A 21,745-nucleotide genomic window follows, 5' to 3' on the forward strand; every position below is an offset into this window, starting at 1 on the left:
ATCATGGTCATATTGTTGACTCACGCACTTGAGTTGTGTCAGACTTTTTTTATCGTTACTGACGTTTATGTGTCTGTGTCTTTGTCACCTATCTCTTTTGGGTGGCCTGTGTCGATCCATATGATATTTTTTGGTCATATGGGGAGCAGGTTAAGTACAGGTTTGTTTGTTGACGCAATCAGGATTCGGGCCGCGCTACAGACTTTGGAGTCGAGTACATAGTCACTAGGTAGATGGCATAATCATGGACGAGTTGTATTTCATTTATTAGTTTACGTTTGTAACAACTAAACTTGTTATTTATTTAATAAAGTTTCTTAATTTTAATTCCGATTTCACAGCCTCGAGAAACCGAGACGGTAACACTCGAATTATCTTGGCCAGATAATCGGGGTGTTACACCAGGGACCAGGGCAACACTGATCAGGGAGCAGGCAACAATCCCAGTCACACTACCCTATTAACAACCACTACTAGGCCTGCTTTGGGAGGTCACAAGTACCAGTTCAAGCTCAATCAGCAGCTGCCACCTTGGCCAGCTGAAACCTTGATCAACTAAGTTCAGAAAAGTCCTAAGGAGCCAGGCCAAATTCACACTGCAATCAAAAGAAAATCAAACTGAAACTCAAGCTGTTGAAAGGGACATAAAGCATAAAGCACATTGCTATTTCTGGCTAAACAAAGAAGGAGTTGTTACTGGGATGCTTTTGCTTGTCTCTCCATATTTCAGATACCACCTAAGAGCCAAAGTCAGGGCCCCTACTACACCCATTCGTCCTTATACTCCCAGCCAAAGCAACACAGCAGCCAAGAAGCAGCATGTCACTATCAGTGCAGAATTTCTGTTGTTTTATTGCCGTATTCCTTTAAATCATTTTGTCATCATTGTAAAATATATCCAGCACTTTATTTATGTCCTAAGAATTAATCCTGGCCCTTGGATGAGATTTCTAGGTTAAAATTTGTAACAGATTTCCAAGAGGGAGGCCTATAAAAGGACCACCCCCCCCCCCCCCAGTGCATTGAAGCAGCTTTTGGATGAATATTAAACCTGAGTTTTCTCTCAATTTTAAATCTCTATAACTTATGCTTAGTCTGTAGTTAAGATCTAGGTATGTTAACATCTTGTGCTTAGACTGTAGGTGTAAAACAAAGTCTGTTAGTGAGGTTCATTTAATCCTGTGCTCAGATTGTGGGTTGTTTGGTCTTGCTGTTAGCTTGAGTTGGTATTTATTTGTGCTTGGCTGTGATAATTTCCAATTTAAGTTGTCCAAATTGTTAGCTTGCTTCCCTGTGAGTATTCTATGAGATTTGAGTTGATAATTATATCCATTGGTCGTTGTTTAGTCTCAAACTTTGTCCCTGTGTCAAATTGTCTGAATCCTTCTGTCAGGCAACCTTATTTAACCGTCCAAAAATACTTAGAATGCGTCAAAATTCTTGAAATTTTAATCAGAGTTAGTTTAATCCTTCAACTAATTTTTCAACAAATTTCATGATTTTAGCAGTCCATTTGGTATTTTTAATCCAATTCTGAAAGTTCATTGCATCTTGAAAACACCAGAACAGTTACTCAAATTCAAAGTCTCGGTCTTTGTGTCAAGCCTGAGGTTTGACACTGCAATTTGGTAATCAGAGCAAGGCTTAACACAATTCCACCTTTGTGTTAGTCTTGGGTTGAGAGAAACTGTGAGTTCATTATCCCTACCTACAACAAAAACACAAAAACAATCATGAGTGAAGAGAGACTTGTTGGTATTGAAAACAGAATAGAAACCCTTGCAGAAAATGTGGACACACTACTCAATGCTTTTCATGTTGTGATTGAGAGATTTCCAAACCATGATCCATGAAGACAACCACCTCCCAGAGGAAGAGGTAGAGGCAGAGGCTTCTTTATGGGAGCAGGGAGAGGACAACCACCACTTGGGTATGAATCAGAATCTGAGGAGAGCATCAGAACACAAGAGGAGGTTCCTGAGCACACAGACAAGCATTTAAAGGTAGAAATCCCTGAATTTTCTGGTAGCCTAGATCCTGAGGATTTGTTAGAATGGATTAGGGATATTGAGAAAAATTTTAAGTATAAAGGTTACACTGATGTTAAGGCCTTTAAAGTTGCTGTCTTGAAACTAAAGGGATATGCTTCTCTTTGGTATGACAATCTGAAACACCAATGGATTAGAGAAGGAAAAGAACCACTTAGGTCTTGGTCTAAGCTTAAGAAAAAGATGTTGAGTAGATTTGTCACCAAGGATTACACTCAAGATCTCTTTATTAAACTGTCCAAACTTAGACAAGATGAGAGACCAGTTGAGACCTACCTGAGGGAGTTTGAGCAATTAACCTTCCAATGTGAGATTAATGAAAAACCTGAGCAAAGGATTGCTAGGTTTCTGGAGGGTCTTGATAAGAATATTGCTACAAAGGTTAGGATGCAACCCATGTGGTCTTATGATGATGTGGTTAACCTATCCTTGAGAGTTGAAAAAATGGGAAAGGCTAAGCCTGCAGTGTCTAAAACTACCACTAGACCTGCATTCAGACCATTTACTAGTGTCAGGATTGGTAGTACACCTAAACCAGCTACACCACCTACACTAGATAAAGGGAAAGCCCCCATGAACCAGAAAACCAACCCACCTATGACTGAGGGAAAGATCAAATGCTTTCAGTGTCAGGGATATGGCCACTTAAGGAAGGATTGTCCTTCTAAAAGGGCACTGACAGCAATGGAAGTAGAAGAGTGGGAAAGGGAAGGATTGGTTGAGTATGAGGGGGATGAGAGCCTGGTGCTGGAGGAAATAGAAGCTGAGGAGGAATCACGCCAAGATCAGGTTATAGCTCACCCTGACACTACATAGCTTGGTTTTATGGAGAGTTATGCATTCACAACAGGCACCCTTAGAAGCTGACCAGAGATACCTGATCTTCAGGAGTAGATGCATAGTTCAGGAAAGGTTTTATAACTTGATCATAGATGGGGGGAGTTGTACCAATGTGGCTTCCATCACCATGGTCAACAAGCTGAATCTGGTGACTCGAGATTACCCAAATCCTTACAAACTCAGATGGTTAAACAAGGGAGCAGAGGTTAAGGTTGACAAACAATGTCTAGTTCCATTCTCTATTGGGAAAGTGTATAAGGATGAGGTACTGTGTGATGTTGTACCCATGGATGCTTGCCACCTGCTGTTATGGAGGCCATGGGAGTTTGACAGGAATACAACTCATCAGTGGAAGGAGAATGTTTACAGCTTCAAACATGAAGGTAAGAAGGACACCCTGACCCCCTTACCACCAAATCAAAGAAATTATGGGAGTCCAAACATGTCAGAAGAGATCAGGGGTGTGATGTTCTTGTCTGAGGCTGCCAGGATCTAGAAAATGAAACAGGAGCAACCTGTATTGATCCTGTTGTCCAAAGAAGTGATTGAAAAAGAGGGTTCATAGTTGCCTGTAGAAATTGAACCTTTGATCCATAAGTTCAGGGATGTGTTTCCAAAAGAACTACCTAGTGGACTGCCACCCTTGAGGGAAATTGAGCACCATATTGATCTTGTACCAGGTGATGTACTGCCTAACAGGCCTACTTACAGGAGTGATCCAATAGCCGCCAAGGAGTTATAATACCAAATTAAGAAGCTTATGAGAAAGGGCTTTGTCAGGGAATCTCTAAGTCCTTGTGCAGTCCCTGCATTGCTTGTTCCTAAGAAAGATGGAACATGGAGAATGTGTACTGACAGTAGAGCCATTAACAATATTACTGTCAAGTATAGATTCCCAATTCCAAGGTTAGATGACATGCTTGATGAACTGAGTGGTGCCAGAGTTTTTTTCCAAGATTGATCTCAGGCAAGGGTACCATCAGGTGAGAATCAGAGAGGGAGATGAATGGAAGACTGCCTTCAAGACAAAACATGGGTTATATGAGTGGCTTATGATGCCATTTGGCCTCTCAAATGCACCTAGCACCTTCATGAGGTAGATGACTGAGATGTTGAGGCCTTGCTTAAGCCAGTTTGCGGTGGTGTACTTTGATGATATACCGGTGTACAGCAGCAGCAGGGAAGATCATATCAGACATCTTGAAGTGGTCTTTAAGATTCTCAGGGAGCATAAGCTATTTGGCAAGCTAGAAAAGTGCACCTTCATGGTTGAAGAGGTGACCTTTCTAGGTTACATTGTATCTGGAAGGGGTATATCAGTGGACTAGAAGAAAATCTCAGCAATTCAGTCCTGGCCAGTCCCTAAAACAATCATTGAAGTTAGAGGATTCTATGGATTGGCTTCCTTTTACAGAAGGTTCATTAAAAACTTCAGCTCAGTTGTAGCACCAATCACTGAGTGCATGAAGAAGGGACAGTTTCAATGGACTGACATGCTCAGCAGTCCTTTGAAATAATTAAGAAGTTAATGTGTGAAACCCATATCCTAAAGCTGCCAGATTTTGATCAGCTATTTGAAGTGAAGTGTGATGCCAGTGGAGTTGGCATTGGAGCAGTTTTAATTCAGACTCAGAAACCAGTAGCCTATTTCAGTGAGAAGCTAAATGGAGATAAATTGATATACTCTACCAATGATAAGGAGTTTTATGCTATCATCAGAGCCCTGATGCATTTAAATCATTATCTGAAGCCTAAACCATTTGTGTTGCATTCAGACCATGAGGCCCTGAAATATATCAATGGCCAACATAAATTGAGTCACAGGCATGCTAAGTGGGTGGAGTTCTTGCAGTCATTCACTTTTTCCAGCAAATACAAGGAGGGAAGGCAAAATGTAGTGGCAGATGCATTGTCAAGGAGACACTCCTTACTGTCAGTCATGGGAAACAAAATCCTTGGGTTTGAAATTATGAAAGAGATGTACAAGGAAGATCCTGATTTTTTAGAAGAATGGATAACTCAAACTGGGAGACAGAAGGTCCTAGGGAGCAAGTATCTCTTGCAGGAAGGATTCTTATTCCAGGACAACAAGTTGTGTCTGCCTAGAGGTTCTTACAAGGATCTAATGATAAGGGAAGTTCACTCAGGAGGCTTAGGAGGTCACTTTGGAGTCCAAAAGACATTGGACATCCTTCAGGATCAGTTCTATTGGCCTAGGTGATGACCGGTTCTAGTCGTCATTCCCGGGTCAAAAACAATTTATAAATTACCCAATTAAGTAGCATAATCGGGGTCGAATCCACAAGGATGGCGGGGTTGTATACTTAGTCGGTCCAAATCCTATTTTAGTCCACCAAAAGTAAGATTAATTAATTGTAAACTAAGATGTAAATAAGATATAAAATTAAGCTAAATGAAAATTGCTTCTAATCAAATGAATGAAAACTAAGGTCCTTGGGTTCACTTGGGTAAGTCTAGGAAGAGAAGATTGTTAATAAGAAATGGGTAATGATAAAGGCCTATGATAGATCCTAATTTCTTAGTCAATTAGAGCTAACCAACAAGCATTTACTTAGTAAGAAAAAAACTCGTCTCGACCATGCCATATAGGCCTTTCATTGTCTTTCGACCTAGGATAGACTAAACATGATAATGAAAGACTCAAACTCTCATTTAAGCAATCCATCAAACATTTCATAGGCATGAGAGTAAGGTTTTACACACAAGCTTACACCTAGTTGAGACAAACTCATCACAAACATGCATAAAGACTATCTAATAGCATAAGCACCAAGATGGATCAAATATGTCTAAGAAAGGCTCCAACTTTCATTTAAGCATCTCATTTAAACACTTCTAAAATCATCCAATAGCACAATGCACCAAGATAAGTTAAACATGCTAATAAAAGACTCAAACTTTCGTTTAAGCATTTCATCGAGCACTTCATATGCACAAGAGTAAGACCGATTAATTACCCAATTCAAAAGGTTAACAACCCAATTTCAATCCCCTTAATCACCCAAGATCCCCCATGACCTTAGATAAGACTACTCACACATACCTATAAGAGAGAAATTGAAAGATAAAGAAACAAGCATGAATAACACAATAAACATGGTTACTAATTCAAACAATAATTTAAATGAACAAGAAATGTAAATAAACTAAAGGAAATGAGATTAAGAAGAGAAATTATACCAAAAGACAATAACTTTGATTGAATTATGGAAGGATTCTTCAATTCTCCACATACAACCCAAAATTACTAAATGTATACTAAGGAGAAATGAAGAACTTGGATAAATTAAAGAGTAATTACATTAATTTTTAGTAAAGATTACAACTTGGCTAGAAGAAAATTAAAAGAGGAGAATTATTCAAACTAGGGTTCTAAAAATATTTGAGAGAAAGATGAACTAACTAGTCTAATTTCTAAGGTAGAGTAAGATAATCTAAGGTGAGCTTCCTTTTTCTAATCTAATGTAGTCTTTATATACTACTTCTACTAATTACTACTACTAATTATAATAATAATATTATAATTATAATAATAATAATAATAATAATAATAATAATAATAATAATAATAATAATAATAATAATAATAATAATAATAATAATAATAATAATAATAATAATAATAATAATAATAATAATAATAATAATAATAATAATAATAAACGGATGCTGAATGCCTGCGTCTCTCACGGTCAGTTCAGGGTTGGAAAAGCGTACCATTTTTTCAGGGATAAGGGCCGCTCCACGAGGTGGGTTGCTGCCCTCTCGGCCCCATGTGTCTTGCCCAAGCATCGTTTGTGCACCATTCAAGCTGGGCAACGTCAACTCCCAACTGTTGACAACTTAAGCAAACGGGGTTTCTTCCACACCAACTGGTGCTGCCTTTGCTGCCATGCCGCTGAGTCCCACAGGCATCTTTTCTTCCGGTGCCCCTTCTCGCTCCAGGTGATGAACTCCATGCTTCTCTGGTTTGGTTTTTCGGTTTTAGGGGACGCAAATGATATTAAAAACTGCTTATACAAGCTGCTGGGAGGAGGAAAAAAGCGAAATTGGAGGAACGATGTGGCCGCTTGCTGTGTTGCAGGTACGGTCTACGAAATCTGGAATGCGAGAAACACCCGTATCTTTGGTGGAGCTGCGAACACCCCTGCCCAGATTGCTACTTCTCTGCGGCAAACGTTAAAGCTCAGGTTTTCGGACAACTCCGACAGACGAATGCAAAACTGGCTGGCAACTAGAACCTAACGGCTGTTTCGTTTTCTCTTGTTTTTTTTCTCTTGGCTGCTTTTTGTCTTTCGGCTTTTTTAGTACTTGTTGGGTTTTGGTTTTTGTAAGTCTCCTTCTCATTTTTCTTTCCCTATATGGATGAATAAAATGAGTTTAACTTTCTTACAAAAAAAAAAAAAAAAAAAAAAAAAAAAAAATAATAATAATAATAATAATAATAATAATAATAATAATAATAATAATAATAATAATAATAATAATAAGGCTAGAGTTCCGGTGAGAACGGGGCTTATCGTGAGAACCGTGAGAACAGCTCTCAACCGTCCATCAAATAAGACTCACGGCTAAGATTAAACGCGCGCTGCTCTTAAAATTTCACGAAAAACAAAAAATAAGAGTGTACATGTCAGCAATATCAAGCCTACGTAACAAAATCAAACCACACGAAAAAAAATCAATCGATTTCACCATTAATCCTTCCTTAATTTGTAAATTTTTGTCTTTCGATATCAAATTTAGTGATCTAAAATCGTTTATTCATCATCAATTGCTGTGTTCGAAGCGCAAATCAGAGTCAATTTGTTCAAACTTTTGCATTCATCGGCTATTCAGTTATTTCAAGATCAAAACTTTGTAAGAAAAATCGGAATTGATTTCGTCATTCATCCGGAATTATTGTTTTCTACAGTCAATATTGAGGTATGTTCATTCAATATTATATAATTCGTTTACAATCGTTGTTGAATTGATTTTATGATGATGTTAAAGTTGAATTTGATTAAATTCAACTTAATTTCGGATTTGATTAAATTTAATTAACTAGATGTAATGTACAGAACCACAAAAACATTAATTTTATAATGAAAAGTGTTAAATTAGGGTTTATAGTTTGTTTGTTTGGTTTTAGAAGGATGATAAACGCAAATGTACTTTGTGGTGAGAAACAATGTACTAAAAATAATGAGAAAGGAAAAGTGTGCAATTTGAAGTAATCAAAAGTAATTTTGCATGTAAAAATAATGTCTTTGTGTTGTCTTTGTACACGTTTCATAAGGAAATGTCCAATCAGTCTTAGTGAAATGTGCATTATATATAATAAGTATGTGCATGTAATAATTACGTTTTGCAAGTGGTCTTGCAACTGTTCAATATGTCAAATGACGGATTGTAAGTTTTGCTTAAGTGGTGAAAAGACACAACTATTCACCTTAATTTCAATATTAATTCTAAATGTACATTATATTAATTATAAAAAAACATGTTCCATCAAATAAATTGTCCACTATCTATAGTATATTCATAATTTGCATTTTCTGATAATTAGGTGCAACTAAAATATCATTAAGCACTGTTTGGAAAATGTACATTATATAATATTAAAAGGTACATTAAATTATTTAAAAAAGAACATGGAACATTATTTGGAAAATAAATGTGCTTTCAGTTTAATTCAAATGTCCATTACGTATATTTATAGTGTGAATATCTTTGTTTTATGCGAGACATTTAACTAACATAGATAACTTCTCCCAATTTATTAATTACCATGATTATGTTTGTGGCAGTTGAAAAGACACAACTGTTCACCAAATTTAATCTCTTCTACTGAATTAATCCACTATATAAACCAAGGAGTACACAATTACTTTTCCATCTTACCTTCATTTCTAAACCCTTTTCCAATAACCAAAACTTTTAATCTCTTCAGAAAAGTATTTAATTTTCTTTAAAAAAAAAACAATGGACTACTCAAAATGCACGATATTTGCCTACAAGAATGATGCTCACAAAGAAAATTTCATGAACCATTATAGGGAATGGAAAGTAAGCCAGTTTTCTTCAAACTGGTTTGATGGAGATGACATTCCTGTGGAGATGGATGTACCATCTCCCAGTCGTCCTTTACATCAATTGCTTACTACTCAGGATTTGCTCGAGATTTTGTTTGAGCGACTTGGGAGGGAAGAAAAGAAAAACATGGCCATGGTGTGCAAGGGCTGGTCAAAGTGGTTCCTTATAGGGAACGACCCAGAGGTAAAGGAGAGGGATTATTACCAAGGCGCGGTTCACGGAAATGAAAATGGTGTGATAACTATCACAAAGAATAATCGGATGCTTGAGAGATTCTGCATGTGCACGACTATGACTAATCGTGCAGAAATAATTAGACATCACAAAAGACAAGAACGACGATTTTTAAAGGAAAGAGAAGAAGAATATGAAATTGAGGAACAGATCTGGGATGAGAATTATTATGACTCCATTTGTTAGATTAGTTTAGAAATATGTTGTGTTATCTTCTATTTATTGTTATTAGGTATTATCTTGTGTTTTTTTTTTCAGTATAAGCCTTAGTAGGCTTTACCATTTTGAAAGCCTGAAATGGCTTTTGTAAATATTTTCTAATATTAATGAAATAATATTATGACTATTTCTTTGTTTAATGTCATTAGCATTCAATACATTATATATATGCTATATCAAAATGGACAACAATATTTCCTATGAACATTATCATTAAAATAAATGTTCCTTTACAGGCATGATAATGGACAATGAGCATATTAGACTTGGATTACTGCATATTAGAATTGGATTACTGCATTATTGATGCAATAATATTTAATATACTTACTTACTTAACTACTGTTGAACCAGACAATGAGTACAAGTGATGCAACTACGTCTTCTTCTACAAATAACAGCTTTAAAACACCAAGGACAATAATTGAAACATTAAATGCAATCCAAGTACATTCCATTCATCCCGTCGAGGAAAAGAAACCTAAAGTAGGACAAGTATTCGAAACGCTAGAATCAGCAGAGTTATTCTACAAAGAATATTGTACAATCTGTGGGTTTACGCCAAGACTTGCAACAACAAAAAGGATTAAAGGCAATGAGTTACCAAACAGTTTTGCATTAAGGAATGTTGTCTGTAATAGGCAAGGTGTAAAGGAAAGTAGGAAAAGGAAGAGGATCGATATCGATACCGATCTTTGCTAAGAATGATGCGAATCGATGTGACACACATAAGCCGTGTGAGGCCGATTACAAGAATTGACTATCGTGCATTAGTGCGTTTAAATACCAAGAAAATGGAACTTATATTGTTACAGTTTCGATGAAGCGCATAACCATCCACTTGCTTCGCTTGAATCTACAATATTCTTGAAAGGAAACCGAAAAATGACAGAGGTACCGAAGCAATTTGTCACAAAGGTAAAGGTGCTAAAACTAGGTGGTGTGAAAGCCTATAGAGGTTGGAAGGAGCTGTGTGGAGGTTACAACAACATTGGGGCTATCGAGGTTGATTTCAAAACTTTGTCGTGGACATAAAAACCTACATTGGTAATTTTGATGCACAAATGTTTGTTGAAAATCTTATAGGGAGAAAAGACACATGCAGTTCATTTTACTTTGATTTTATAGTAGATGAAAACAAGTGCACATTTGAGTGTTTTGGGCGGATCCGATCTGCGCATAAAGAACTACATCTTTGTTCGGTGAGGTTTTATCAAAGAGATGCTACATATAGAACAAACAAGTATGATATGGTGTTTGTGCCTTTCACAGAGTTGATCACCACAAAAGGTGCATAACGTTTGGAGTCAAGTTGTTAGGTGATGAAAGTATTGAGTGTTATACATGGTCATTCAAGACATTTTTGAAGCAATGGCGGGTGCCAACCGAGAATTATAATTACCGATCGGACAAATCAATGAAGTCGGTGGTCCCTAAGTGTTTAAGGAGTCAACACACAGATTGTGCATGTGGCACATAATGAAGAAACTAAGAGAGAAAGTCAGTTATCAACTGTTTCAAGATGAGGATTTTAAGACCAGGCTCAATAGGTGTGTTTGGAACAACCAACTTGAGCCCGATGAATTCGAAGAACAATGGGAGAAGATAATGACTGATTATCAACTTGTAGAACACGAGTGGTTTTCGATTTGTACGATCTCGGGGAACAGTGGATCCTCGCCTACTTTAAAGATGTTTCAATGTCCGCTTGATGAGGGTTACTTCTAGGTCCGAGAGTGAAAACAGTTTCTTTGACAAGTTCCTCACACCTCATTTGACCCTTGTTGAGTTTTGGGTGTGCTATGAGAGTGCCTTGGAAGCACAAAGACACAAGCGATCCAAATTGAACAAAGTGACAACAAACACTCTAAAATCCCACGGAAAACAAAGTCAAACCTTGAAGTCCATGCTTCAAATGTACTCGCACAACATTTTCAAAGACTTCCAAATGCAATTGGTTGCGCTTTGTCGATTGCCGCTTTTAAAGATGTGGAGAAGATTGATGAGACAAAAATATATATTCTAACAGACTTGCGGATGCCAAATAAGTCATGGAACGTAGCATATTCACCGATAACATGGAGATTACTTGTTCTGTTCTATGTTTCGAGAATGGGCTTGTTGTGCGACACCGCCTTTGGATTCTACACAACCAAGATTTTCAGAAAATACCGAGAATAAAGACATAACGCAAAGATGGACAAAAGCTTTGCAATGAGTAAGCCTGTCTTTGACAAAGATGGCAAATCGATAGATGTCTCTCAAAAGTTTTCTCGACCGGAAAAGTTTGAGTACTTGAAATGTGGCAAGAGGTTTATTCTTGTGTCAGCGTAGCTGAGTGTGATGATAACGACATGAAGCTTTTGATTGAAAAACCGAGAGATATTAGATTGGATATGATTAGTAATGAATGTGTACCAAAAAGAAGAAAAAGACAAGATGAAAGAAATAGAAAAGTATGTGGGCATGCAAAATACCCGAGAAGTTGGTGATTCATGTTCCTAAAAAATCTAAAAACAAGGGTAGGACCAAGGGCAAGAGAATTGAATCACAAATGTTAAAAGCCCTAAAGAAGAGAGGAAAAGAGAAGAGAAGATATCTTGCAAAACATGTGGCCGCCAAGGACACAACTCTAGAACTTGCAAAGAAACAAACCATCTGACAGGTATCTATAATTTGGTTTCTTGTTAAAGCATATTACATTAATGTTAAATAATTATTAAATTATACAAGCATAGCGGATAGTGTTTACCTTCCAAAATCTTCAATCTTATATGGAGGCACATAAGCTCTTTGTGCAATGAACATTATGGTTGTTCTAAAGGCACGAGATGAAAATTTCAAAGAATGTATATTTGGTTAACATTAAATCTATTATCAATTTAGTTGTTCATTTTGGCCATTTTCTCCTTATAAAATCTGATATTTAATTTACATTTTGATGCATATTCACCAAATACTACCATGAAGATGACGACGATGAAGGAGATGAATCTGATGATGTGGAGGACGACGATGAAGAAGATGAATCTGATAACGAAGTGGAAGGTGCAAATTTTTGATTCAAGGATAGACATCCATAATATACACTACGAGAACATTCTTAAAGGCTTGTATGCACAATTCGATTATACTGCCAAAGTACATTACTCTTATAGGGAAAGTATATTTCATTTTTATTAAAGCATCATTATTGTTGTTCTGCAAGGAACATTCTTAAATGCTTGTATGTACATTACTCTTATAGCCAAAGTACATTACTCTTATAGCCAAAGTATATTACATTTGTATTAAAGGTTCATTATTGTTGTTCTGCAGGGACAACATCAACTTGATTGGAATTGTTTTCCCAGAGTACAATAATTTTAAGACGTTTTGCACAATAAACATTATTGTTGTTCAGTAAGAACATAATAAACTTTATTGAAATTTGTTTCCGGAATATAACACTCTCTTGAATTAAAATTTTTTCAAACTTCAGGTTGTACGACTCGCAGCTTCCTCAATATATGTTACATTACTCACACACATGTCACAAACGAAACTAAAAAAGTTTTTACGGCTTCAATTCAAGATCTTCCTCATCTTCATCATCATATTCTTCCCATGGCGTTAGGTTTGAACGGAAATCCATTGCCTTCTTTAGTACAACATCAAAACATACATTGCCTTCTGTTGAAATCATATATGAAATGTATTTCTTCCGCAGAATCAGTAGGGGAGCATCCTAGCAAAATAAAGAAAACAAGGGATTAGAACATGTACAAATGTGTACTGAATTATGTATTAAAAATAATTATATTACTTCTGAAACTCACATCGCCTTTTTTAAGCCCACAGGTCCAATTTAGATTACCCTTAAATGTCTCCATATGTCTCATAACGTAAACACCACAATCAGTCTTGTTAGTGTTGTTTCTCCACTTCATCTTTGCAAGAATAGGTCTGCAGTTTTTAATTCGATCAACTTTTACCTTTGAAACACCGATGTCTTTCAAGTATTCTCACTAGAACATTACGGCTGGCGGGAGAAGGGGTGCAGAAAAACATTAGGACACTAATAATTATGAGGTACAATATCACAAAAATTAGAAAATTAAGACAGATACAAAATTTTTTGGGAAGGTACACTCTATGTAAAGTCATTGTACATTCACAATAATGAATAAGAACAGTATGTAGTGCTGTTAAGCAAAAGAGAGCATAGAATCTTACAAAAGACAGTGGTCTATTGTGGAAAAATTCTTCTGGTTTTCCGTCACGATACACATTATCAATGATGATGAACTTATACTTGTTGCTGTCAATGACTAGTAAATTGTAATGCCTTTTATATATAACTGGGAAGAAGAACTGTAGATTTTAAAAGATTTAATTAGGCAACAAGCAAATTAAATATAACATGCAGAAAGAGTGTATATTGTCAATGCTAACCAAATCAATTCTATCTGGGTTAACCGAGAATTGGGTAAACTCTTCTTTCATTATCTCCTTAATCACGATAAAATTTTCAACAGTGTCCACTTCTCCATGAAGCATCATCTCAGATGCAAGACAAGTAAAGTTTTTGATGTTAATCAAGGGAAAAAACATTACAAAATTTACTTGTTGAAATAAGTTTATATAAATATTTGACTTACACACACAAATTTGTGGTGAAAAAAATCGATAAGGCTCGGAAGAGTTTCTTCTAGATTCCTTGGCATTCAAAAGTTTTGCCCAACAATCGATCACATCACTCGTTAAATATTTAGATTGTCGTAGCGTTGCCATTTCAATACGCCGAAGAGAAATTTCACCCACATGCACAAGAAGTTCCCTGGTTCAGACTACCAAGTTAACTCAAAACAGATACGTAACATTTTAAATTTAAATATTGTACATTAGTAGAGATATATATATATATATATACCTAGCTAAATCGGTATGTTTTCCTCTACTATACGACACATAATCAAAGAATGCAATTCTGAAACTCAAGAAGAGGAGTAATAATGCATGTATCTCGTGCTTAGTAAATTACGATTTGAAAGGATGCTCGAGACTCGGTTGACTACTTTCATGTTCATGAACATTTTCATTGTTGATGACTTCGCCCTTGGTAGTGTCACCACCAAACCGATTATGCTCATTTATACTCTTGTCGTTTGTATTACTCACATCCGTTATGTTCTCATTCTTCTCGGAAGCATCATAGCCATCCGGTATAATATTCCCTTCTCACAACCTACCTCCATTCTTCTCTTCTTAACCATAATGGTCTCATTGTTGTCAGGGACACCAATATCATCGGTACTCTTCTCTTTCTTTCCAACTACCTCATCTTCTATCTTCTCATCGCCAACAGTCTCATCACCCTCGTAGAATTCTTCATCAGACGAATCCAGTTTCTTTGGGAAGGGCTTCTCTTGATACTGCTTCACCTTTGTTAAAACGTCATCACAAACAATGTTGCACTTGGATGAAACCAAAGTGCAAAGATATTTGATTCTCAATATTCGAAGTCCATCCATCTACAAAAGTTAAAATATCTTTAAGATAGGTAACTTGTAAACAAGAATGTGCTTTTAATACTTTAAGAAAGATCATTTAATTAAACCAAAAGTACATTTACAATTATTGGATATAAATTGTTTAGAAACTTACGTTGTTTTTTGTCAACCCACAAGTCCAATACGACCCCCAGAGTACGCTTTCCATGTGTTTCATTGTGTAAATACCACAGTCAACAACATTTTGATGGTTTCTCCAAGGCATTTTCAATACAAAGAGTTCCGTTGCTCTTACTCTTTCCTTCAAATCAAAGAATGTCATTGGAATATTCTGCCAAAGCATTACGCTGCATGGAAAAATTCAGATCAAACTATATAGAGAGACCGTGCAAAAAATATGACATTCTAAAAGAAAAAATAACCAATGAAAGGCAACTGAACAATTACCATATTCCAAGGTTTGTTTCCATAACGAGTTTTTGGGGTTTCATCATGCTGTTGATTATCAAGAATGACAAACTTGTTCTTCTCCATATTGAATACGAGCAGGTAAAAATGCTTGTCGGATATTATTGGGGAAAAAAACTGTTTTATATAAGAAATGATTAGAAGATACAACAGACATAAAATTAGCAGCAGAAAATACTATGTATTGACTATATATATTGTTTGAGCTAACCATATCAACTTTTGTCACATCAATAATACCAAAGATGATTTAACTCATTTCTAAAATGCCTCTTGAATACTTCCAATTCTCTTTCAAATTTGAATTCTTTCCTTTGCCCTTGAAATGCTTGTTTACACACGAACATAATATTGTTCTATTAATATACACTTGTATAACATAAAATTATTGTAATATAGAATGCAATAAAATTTTACATACAAATACGAGGGTTGAAGCAAAGAATCGACGTGGTGCTGAAGATTTTCTTTCAAGTTCATTGAAATTCAAGTAAGCTGACCAACAATCAACCACAACATCTGCTATATACCGAGGTGGTTTTAGAGATGCAAAAATATATCGGGTACCCACGACATTCTTAAACTCAAAGAGCTTCTCACTTTGGTTCGGGACGTTACACAAAACAAGTCAGTTAATTACACATATGTACATTATCTTTATTAATAATGCACATAATACCCAAACGAAATGTACAGAATGATTAAATAAAAAGAACATAATGAGTAGAATAAAATATACCTAGCAAGAAACAAGGCCTTTTCCCTTGGTGTAGTAGACGTAGTCACAATACATCTTGAAACTTAGATGGCTCTCGTACATGGGTCGATGTCTCCTCTTAGTAAATCAAGTTCTGTACTAATATCTAAGCTTGGATTGGGATTGGTTGCCTTGGGTTCTTCACTATAATCTTCAGATAACATGCTACATACAAGGGTATTTATAAGATTATCCGTATTGGCTTCTTCCTCATTCTCTGCGTCACTATCAACATAAAGATGCTTCGAATCATTTCGTACATTTTTGTCATCATCTTTTTTATTGTCAACATTCCCATTTTCACACTCCCCTTCTGACACCTCTTTGTTGTTGTCACACTCCTCTTTTGACACCTCTTTCTTGTTGTCTTCATTCCCATTTTCAACCTCAACCGATTCAACTTTGTTTTCTTCTCTCTCTCCTTTGACACCCCTTCCTTGTTATCTTCATTCCCATTGTCAACTAATTCACCTTCTTTTCTCAATGCACAAGGCTTCTGGAATAGTTGAAATGTATCAAATTAAAGAACAATACACTTAAGCACCAAGTTAACATAATATAACAAAAATATGATCAACATATTTACCTTTTTGTATGTATAAAAAATAGGCCTCTTCAATGACATGCTTTCAACCTGAATACTATTTTTTAAAGTTATGTTTACATTATTCAAAGCTTCAACAACCAAAGGATGATTACTAACATCAATCTCAAAGAGCAGAACAAAGATCGGAATATCAAAGAACATTAATACCAACGAACTTTCACTATCAATGAGTCCGTGCTCATTTGACAAATTGAGTAAACTAAATGCATGATCACGAGCTTCCGAAAGCAGTCTGTTCTCCTTAATTATTGATGCTCCTTTTTCTAACTTAGCCTTAACAGATGATATGTTCTGAGCTAAACTAGTTATACATTTAGCAAGATCAAGAATATACTCCTCCGTGTAGTCCTTTGTTTGATAGACAGATTCGACACCTGTATTGTCAACCACCTCCTCCATTGGTGCTTCCAACTTACCATTTCCAAACATACCGCTTTTCATCTCATCCTTCTCTCTCGATGTTAACAAACTACTAGTCCAACCTACCAACGTATAATAATCTCTTTCAACTTTTCGTTCCACCCAACAACGCGATCAACATAGATAAGCTGCAAAAAAAAAAAAAAATTAATTACAAGAGAATGAAAACGTACCTTCCAATGTTAAATTAATTTATGAACTTCAAATATATTTTTTGGGACTTTTTACCTCCAAAAACAACAGTGGCCCGCCGAAGTGAGTCTCCTTTTCCACCCACTCAATCTTGCTTTCTTGCAAACTTTTTAACAAAAAGGAACACCAATTGTAATATTTGATTTCATCAACATTCATCAAAGATTTTAAAACATGATGATTAACCAAAGGCTTTTGCGTGTTTCTCATTAGCAAAGAAACAAAGAAACACAACAAAGTTAACCTTGAATTCATCACCACCATGATCATGATTTATTAACCAATTCTCAAGCGTTTTGAGTGGAACTTGTCCATCTTTTATACCAAATTGTTGCTTCCATTTGCCATAAAACTCTTGAAACTCTTCGATTCAAGATATGAGTTTTGGATAATTCAACTTTTTTAGGGCCTATTGGAAATCCAAATGTTGATCTTACATCAGAAACCTTCAAGTACAACTTCTCACCATCAAGAAGATCGATCTGATTTTGGTATGGGTTATCTTTGCTTAATTAACCAAAGACCAAGCTTTAAAGGAATGGAACGAACTCTTAACCAAAACAGCAAACTAAATCCAATCTCTTCTAGCGCGCACCATTGTTCGTATGACAAACGTTCAACTACCTCAACTACTCTTGTAGGAGACATTCTCGTATATGCACTTTTAAACGAAGAGAAATCAAACTTCCGCTTACACTTGGAACCCAATACCATCTTATTACTTACTTTACCCTTTTGAGGACTTTCTTTACGTGCAATAACAATTTGTTTATTAACAGAAACAATTTGTTTCTTAACTGCAAGATCATCGTCACTTTCTTCATTTATCTTCTTTGCGAAAGATTTTATAGACTTAGATTTACTTGTTAATAGTAGCGATTTACGCTTTCTTGTAAATGGAGCACACTCATTTTTACCATCGAGTGGAACTTTCGGTTGGTGGAAAAATAAAAGTAACTTTTCTCCGCTTTTCAGATTTTTTATCTTCCTGCTCCATAGTCCGTAATAATAAAATGAAATTACGAAACAAGTAGAGATAATCGCAGATTATCTAATTTTAGGAAATGTACATTAATCGAAAATATAATGTTCTTTTAGATGATTCAGAATAATTTCTATATTAATAACAAACGGCACATTAATTTAAGCTGAATATCCATTATATTATTACCTTCAATTAAAAACCCAAAAATTCACAATTAGAGATAATCATCAGTTACCTAATTTTAGGAAATATACATTAATCGCAAATATAATGTTCTTTTAGATGATTCAGAACAATTTCTATATTAATAACAAACGGCACATTAATTTAAGCTGAATGTCCATTATATTATTACCTTCAATTAAAAACCCAAAAATTCGCAATTAGAGATAATCATCGATTACCTAATTTTACGAAATGTACATTAATAACAAATATAATGTTCTTTACATATTTCGAATGGTTCCTATATTAAAAACAAACGGCATATTATTTTAAACTAAATGTATTATATTATTACATTCAATTGAAAATATAAAATTGACATGTAGAAATAATCACCATTACCTAATTTTAGGAAATGTACATTAGTCACAAAGATAATGTACTTTTAGATGATTCAAAAAGATTTCTATATTAAAAACAATACGCACATTAATTTAAAGTTGTATGAACAATATATATTATTTCCTTCAATTAAAAATTCAAAATTAACGAAAACTAGAAAGTAAATGTTAAAAGAATACTTTAGAGATATAAAATTGGGGAAGAACAATGCGAATGTGTTTCTAAAGGTAGAAAAAATAATTCAAGCACATTAATCCGAATTAATTTTTAACAAGAAAGTAGTATAAATATCAGAAATCAAAACATCAAAATTATACTGCTATTGAACAATTAAGTGATCCAAATTAAACATTATATTAAGTTCTGATAGAGAAGAAACGAAATTGAAAAGAAAATACCTTAGTATAACGGAGGAAATTGGGCGTAACTTCAAAATTATACTGCTGTTGAACAATTCTCCTATGACAACGTCTATACTTGTAATGTAAAACGACTGAGCTAAAAACTGGTTACTACTTTTTTTTTTTACTCCGTTTCTTTTTTCTTGTAGGTAGTTAGTTACTATTATAATGTAACAGTTAAAAAATAAAGGAAATGATACCCTAAAATAGTTAGTTAGTTACCTTGAAGCTTGGCCACTACAGTCCCCGAAAGGGGTGGCTTACATGCTCCATGTGTTGGTGCGAGAATGCATGGACCCGGGGGGATTCAACCCCCTCGTCAACATAATTTTTTTTTTTTTTTTTTTTTTTTTTTTTTTTTTTTTTTTTTAAAAAAAACGACACCCGACGGACCAAGTAAACCTTTTTTTTTTTTTTTTTTTTTTATTTTAGTATAACAAGGGCGGGGGGAACGGGACGAGAAAGATTTTAGAGTTGGATTAAGCGGATCCTTGCTTCTCATTTGAAGGCGGCAAGACACCCTAGAGGTGCCGGGTATCCTAAAACGGGACGGGAAAGGGTTTAGGGTTTGATTAGGCGGACCGCTACCGCGGATCCCCCTAATCAAACCCTAAACCCTTTCCCTTGGCTGTCATTCGAAGGCGGCAAGACAAAAAGACACCCTAGAGGGGACGAGTGAACCCTTTTTTGGGGGGGCCGGGTATCCTAAAACGGGACGGGAAAGGGTTTAGGGTTTGATTAGGCGGACCGCTACCGCGGATCCCCCTAATCAAACCCTAAACCCTTTCCCTTGCTTCTCATTCGAAGGCGGCAAGACAAAAAGACACCCTAGAGGGGACGAGTGAACCCTTTTTTGGGGGGCCGGGTATCCTAAAACGGGACGGGAAAGGGTTTAGGGTTTGATTAGGCGGACCGCTACCGCGGATCCCCCTAATCAAACCTTAAACCCTTTCCCTCGCTTCTCATTCGAAGGCGGCAAGACAAAAAGACACCCTAGAGGGGACGAGTGAACCCTTTTTGGGGGGCCGGGTATCCTAAACGGACGGGGAAAGGGTTTAGGGTTTGATTAGGCGGACCGCTACCGCGGATCCCTCTACTCAAACCCTAAACCCTTTCCTCGCTTATCATTCGAAGGCGGCAAGACAAAAAGACACCCTAGAGGGGACGAGTGAACCCTTTTTGAGGGGTTGGGTATCCTAAAACGGGACCGAAAAGGGTTTAGGGTTTGATTAGGCGGACCGCTACCGCGGATCCCCCTAATCAAACCCTAAACCCTTTCCCTTGCTTCTCATTCGAAGGCGGCAAGACAAAAAGACACCCTAGAGGGGACGAGTGAACCCTTTTTTGTGGGGTCGGGTATCCTAAAACGGGACGGGAAAGGGTTTAGGGTTTGATTAGGCGGACCGCTACCGCGGATCCCCTAATCAAACCCTAAACCCTTTCCCTTGCTTCTCATTCGAAGGCGGCAAGACAAAAAGACACCCTAGAGGGGACGAGTGAACCCTTTTTGGGGGTTGGGTATCCTAAAAACGGGACGGGAAAGGGTTTAGGGTTTGATTAGGCGGACCGCTACCGCGGATCCCCCTAATCAAACCCTAAACCCTTTCCCTTGCTTCTCATTCGAAGGCGGAAAGACAAAAAGACACCCTAGAGGGGACGAGTGAACCCTTTTTTGGGGGGCCGGGTATCCTAAAACGGGACGGGAAAGGGTTTAGGGTTTGATTAGGCGGACCGCTACCGCGGATCCCCTAATCAAACCCTAAACCCTTTCCCTTGCTTCTCATTCGAAGGCGGCAAGACAAAAAGACACCCTAGAGGGGACGAGTGAACCCTTTTTTGGGGGGGCCGGGTATCCTAAAACGGGACGGGAAAGGGTTTAGGGTTTGATTAGGCGGACCGCTACCGCGGATCCCCCTAATCAAACCCTAAACCCTTTCCCTTGCTTCTCATTCGAAGGCGGCAAGACAAAAAGACACCCTAGAGGGGACGAGTGAACCCTTTTTTGGGGGGCCGGGTATCCTAAAACGGGACGGGAAAGGGTTTAGGGTTTGATTAGGCGGACCGCTACCGCGGATCCCCCTAATCAAACCCTAAACCCTTTCCCTCGCTTCTCATTCGAAGGCGGCAAGACAAAAAGACACCCTAGAGGGGACGAGTGAACCCTTTTTTTTGGAGGCCGGGTATCCTAAAACGGGACGGGAAAGGGTTTAGGGTTTGATTAGGCGGACCGCTACCGCGGATCCCCCTAATCAAACCCTAAACCCTTTCCCTCGCTTCTCATTCGAAGGCGGCAAGACAAAAAGACACCCTAGAGGGGACGAGTGAACCCTTTTTTGGGGGGTTGGGTATCCTAAAACGGGACGGGAAAGGGTTTAGGGTTTGATTAGGCGGACCGCTACCGCGGATCCCCCTAATC

The 21,745-nt window shown here is 36.9% G+C and overlaps 1 protein-coding gene across 1 annotated transcript; it reads left to right on the plus strand.

The window, feature by feature from the left end:
- Positions 1-1,898: 1,898 nt before the first annotated feature.
- Positions 1,899-2,864, plus strand: LOC141588025 (uncharacterized). The gene has a single exon (XM_074409484.1). The coding sequence runs from the start codon at positions 1,899-1,901 to the stop codon at positions 2,862-2,864; it is 966 nt and encodes a 321-aa protein (XP_074265585.1).
- Positions 2,865-21,745: the final 18,881 nt, after the last annotated feature.

This window comes from Silene latifolia, chromosome 6, assembly GCF_048544455.1.
Source record: "Silene latifolia isolate original U9 population chromosome 6, ASM4854445v1, whole genome shotgun sequence".
Classification (NCBI taxonomy): Eukaryota; Viridiplantae; Streptophyta; class Magnoliopsida; order Caryophyllales; family Caryophyllaceae; genus Silene; species Silene latifolia.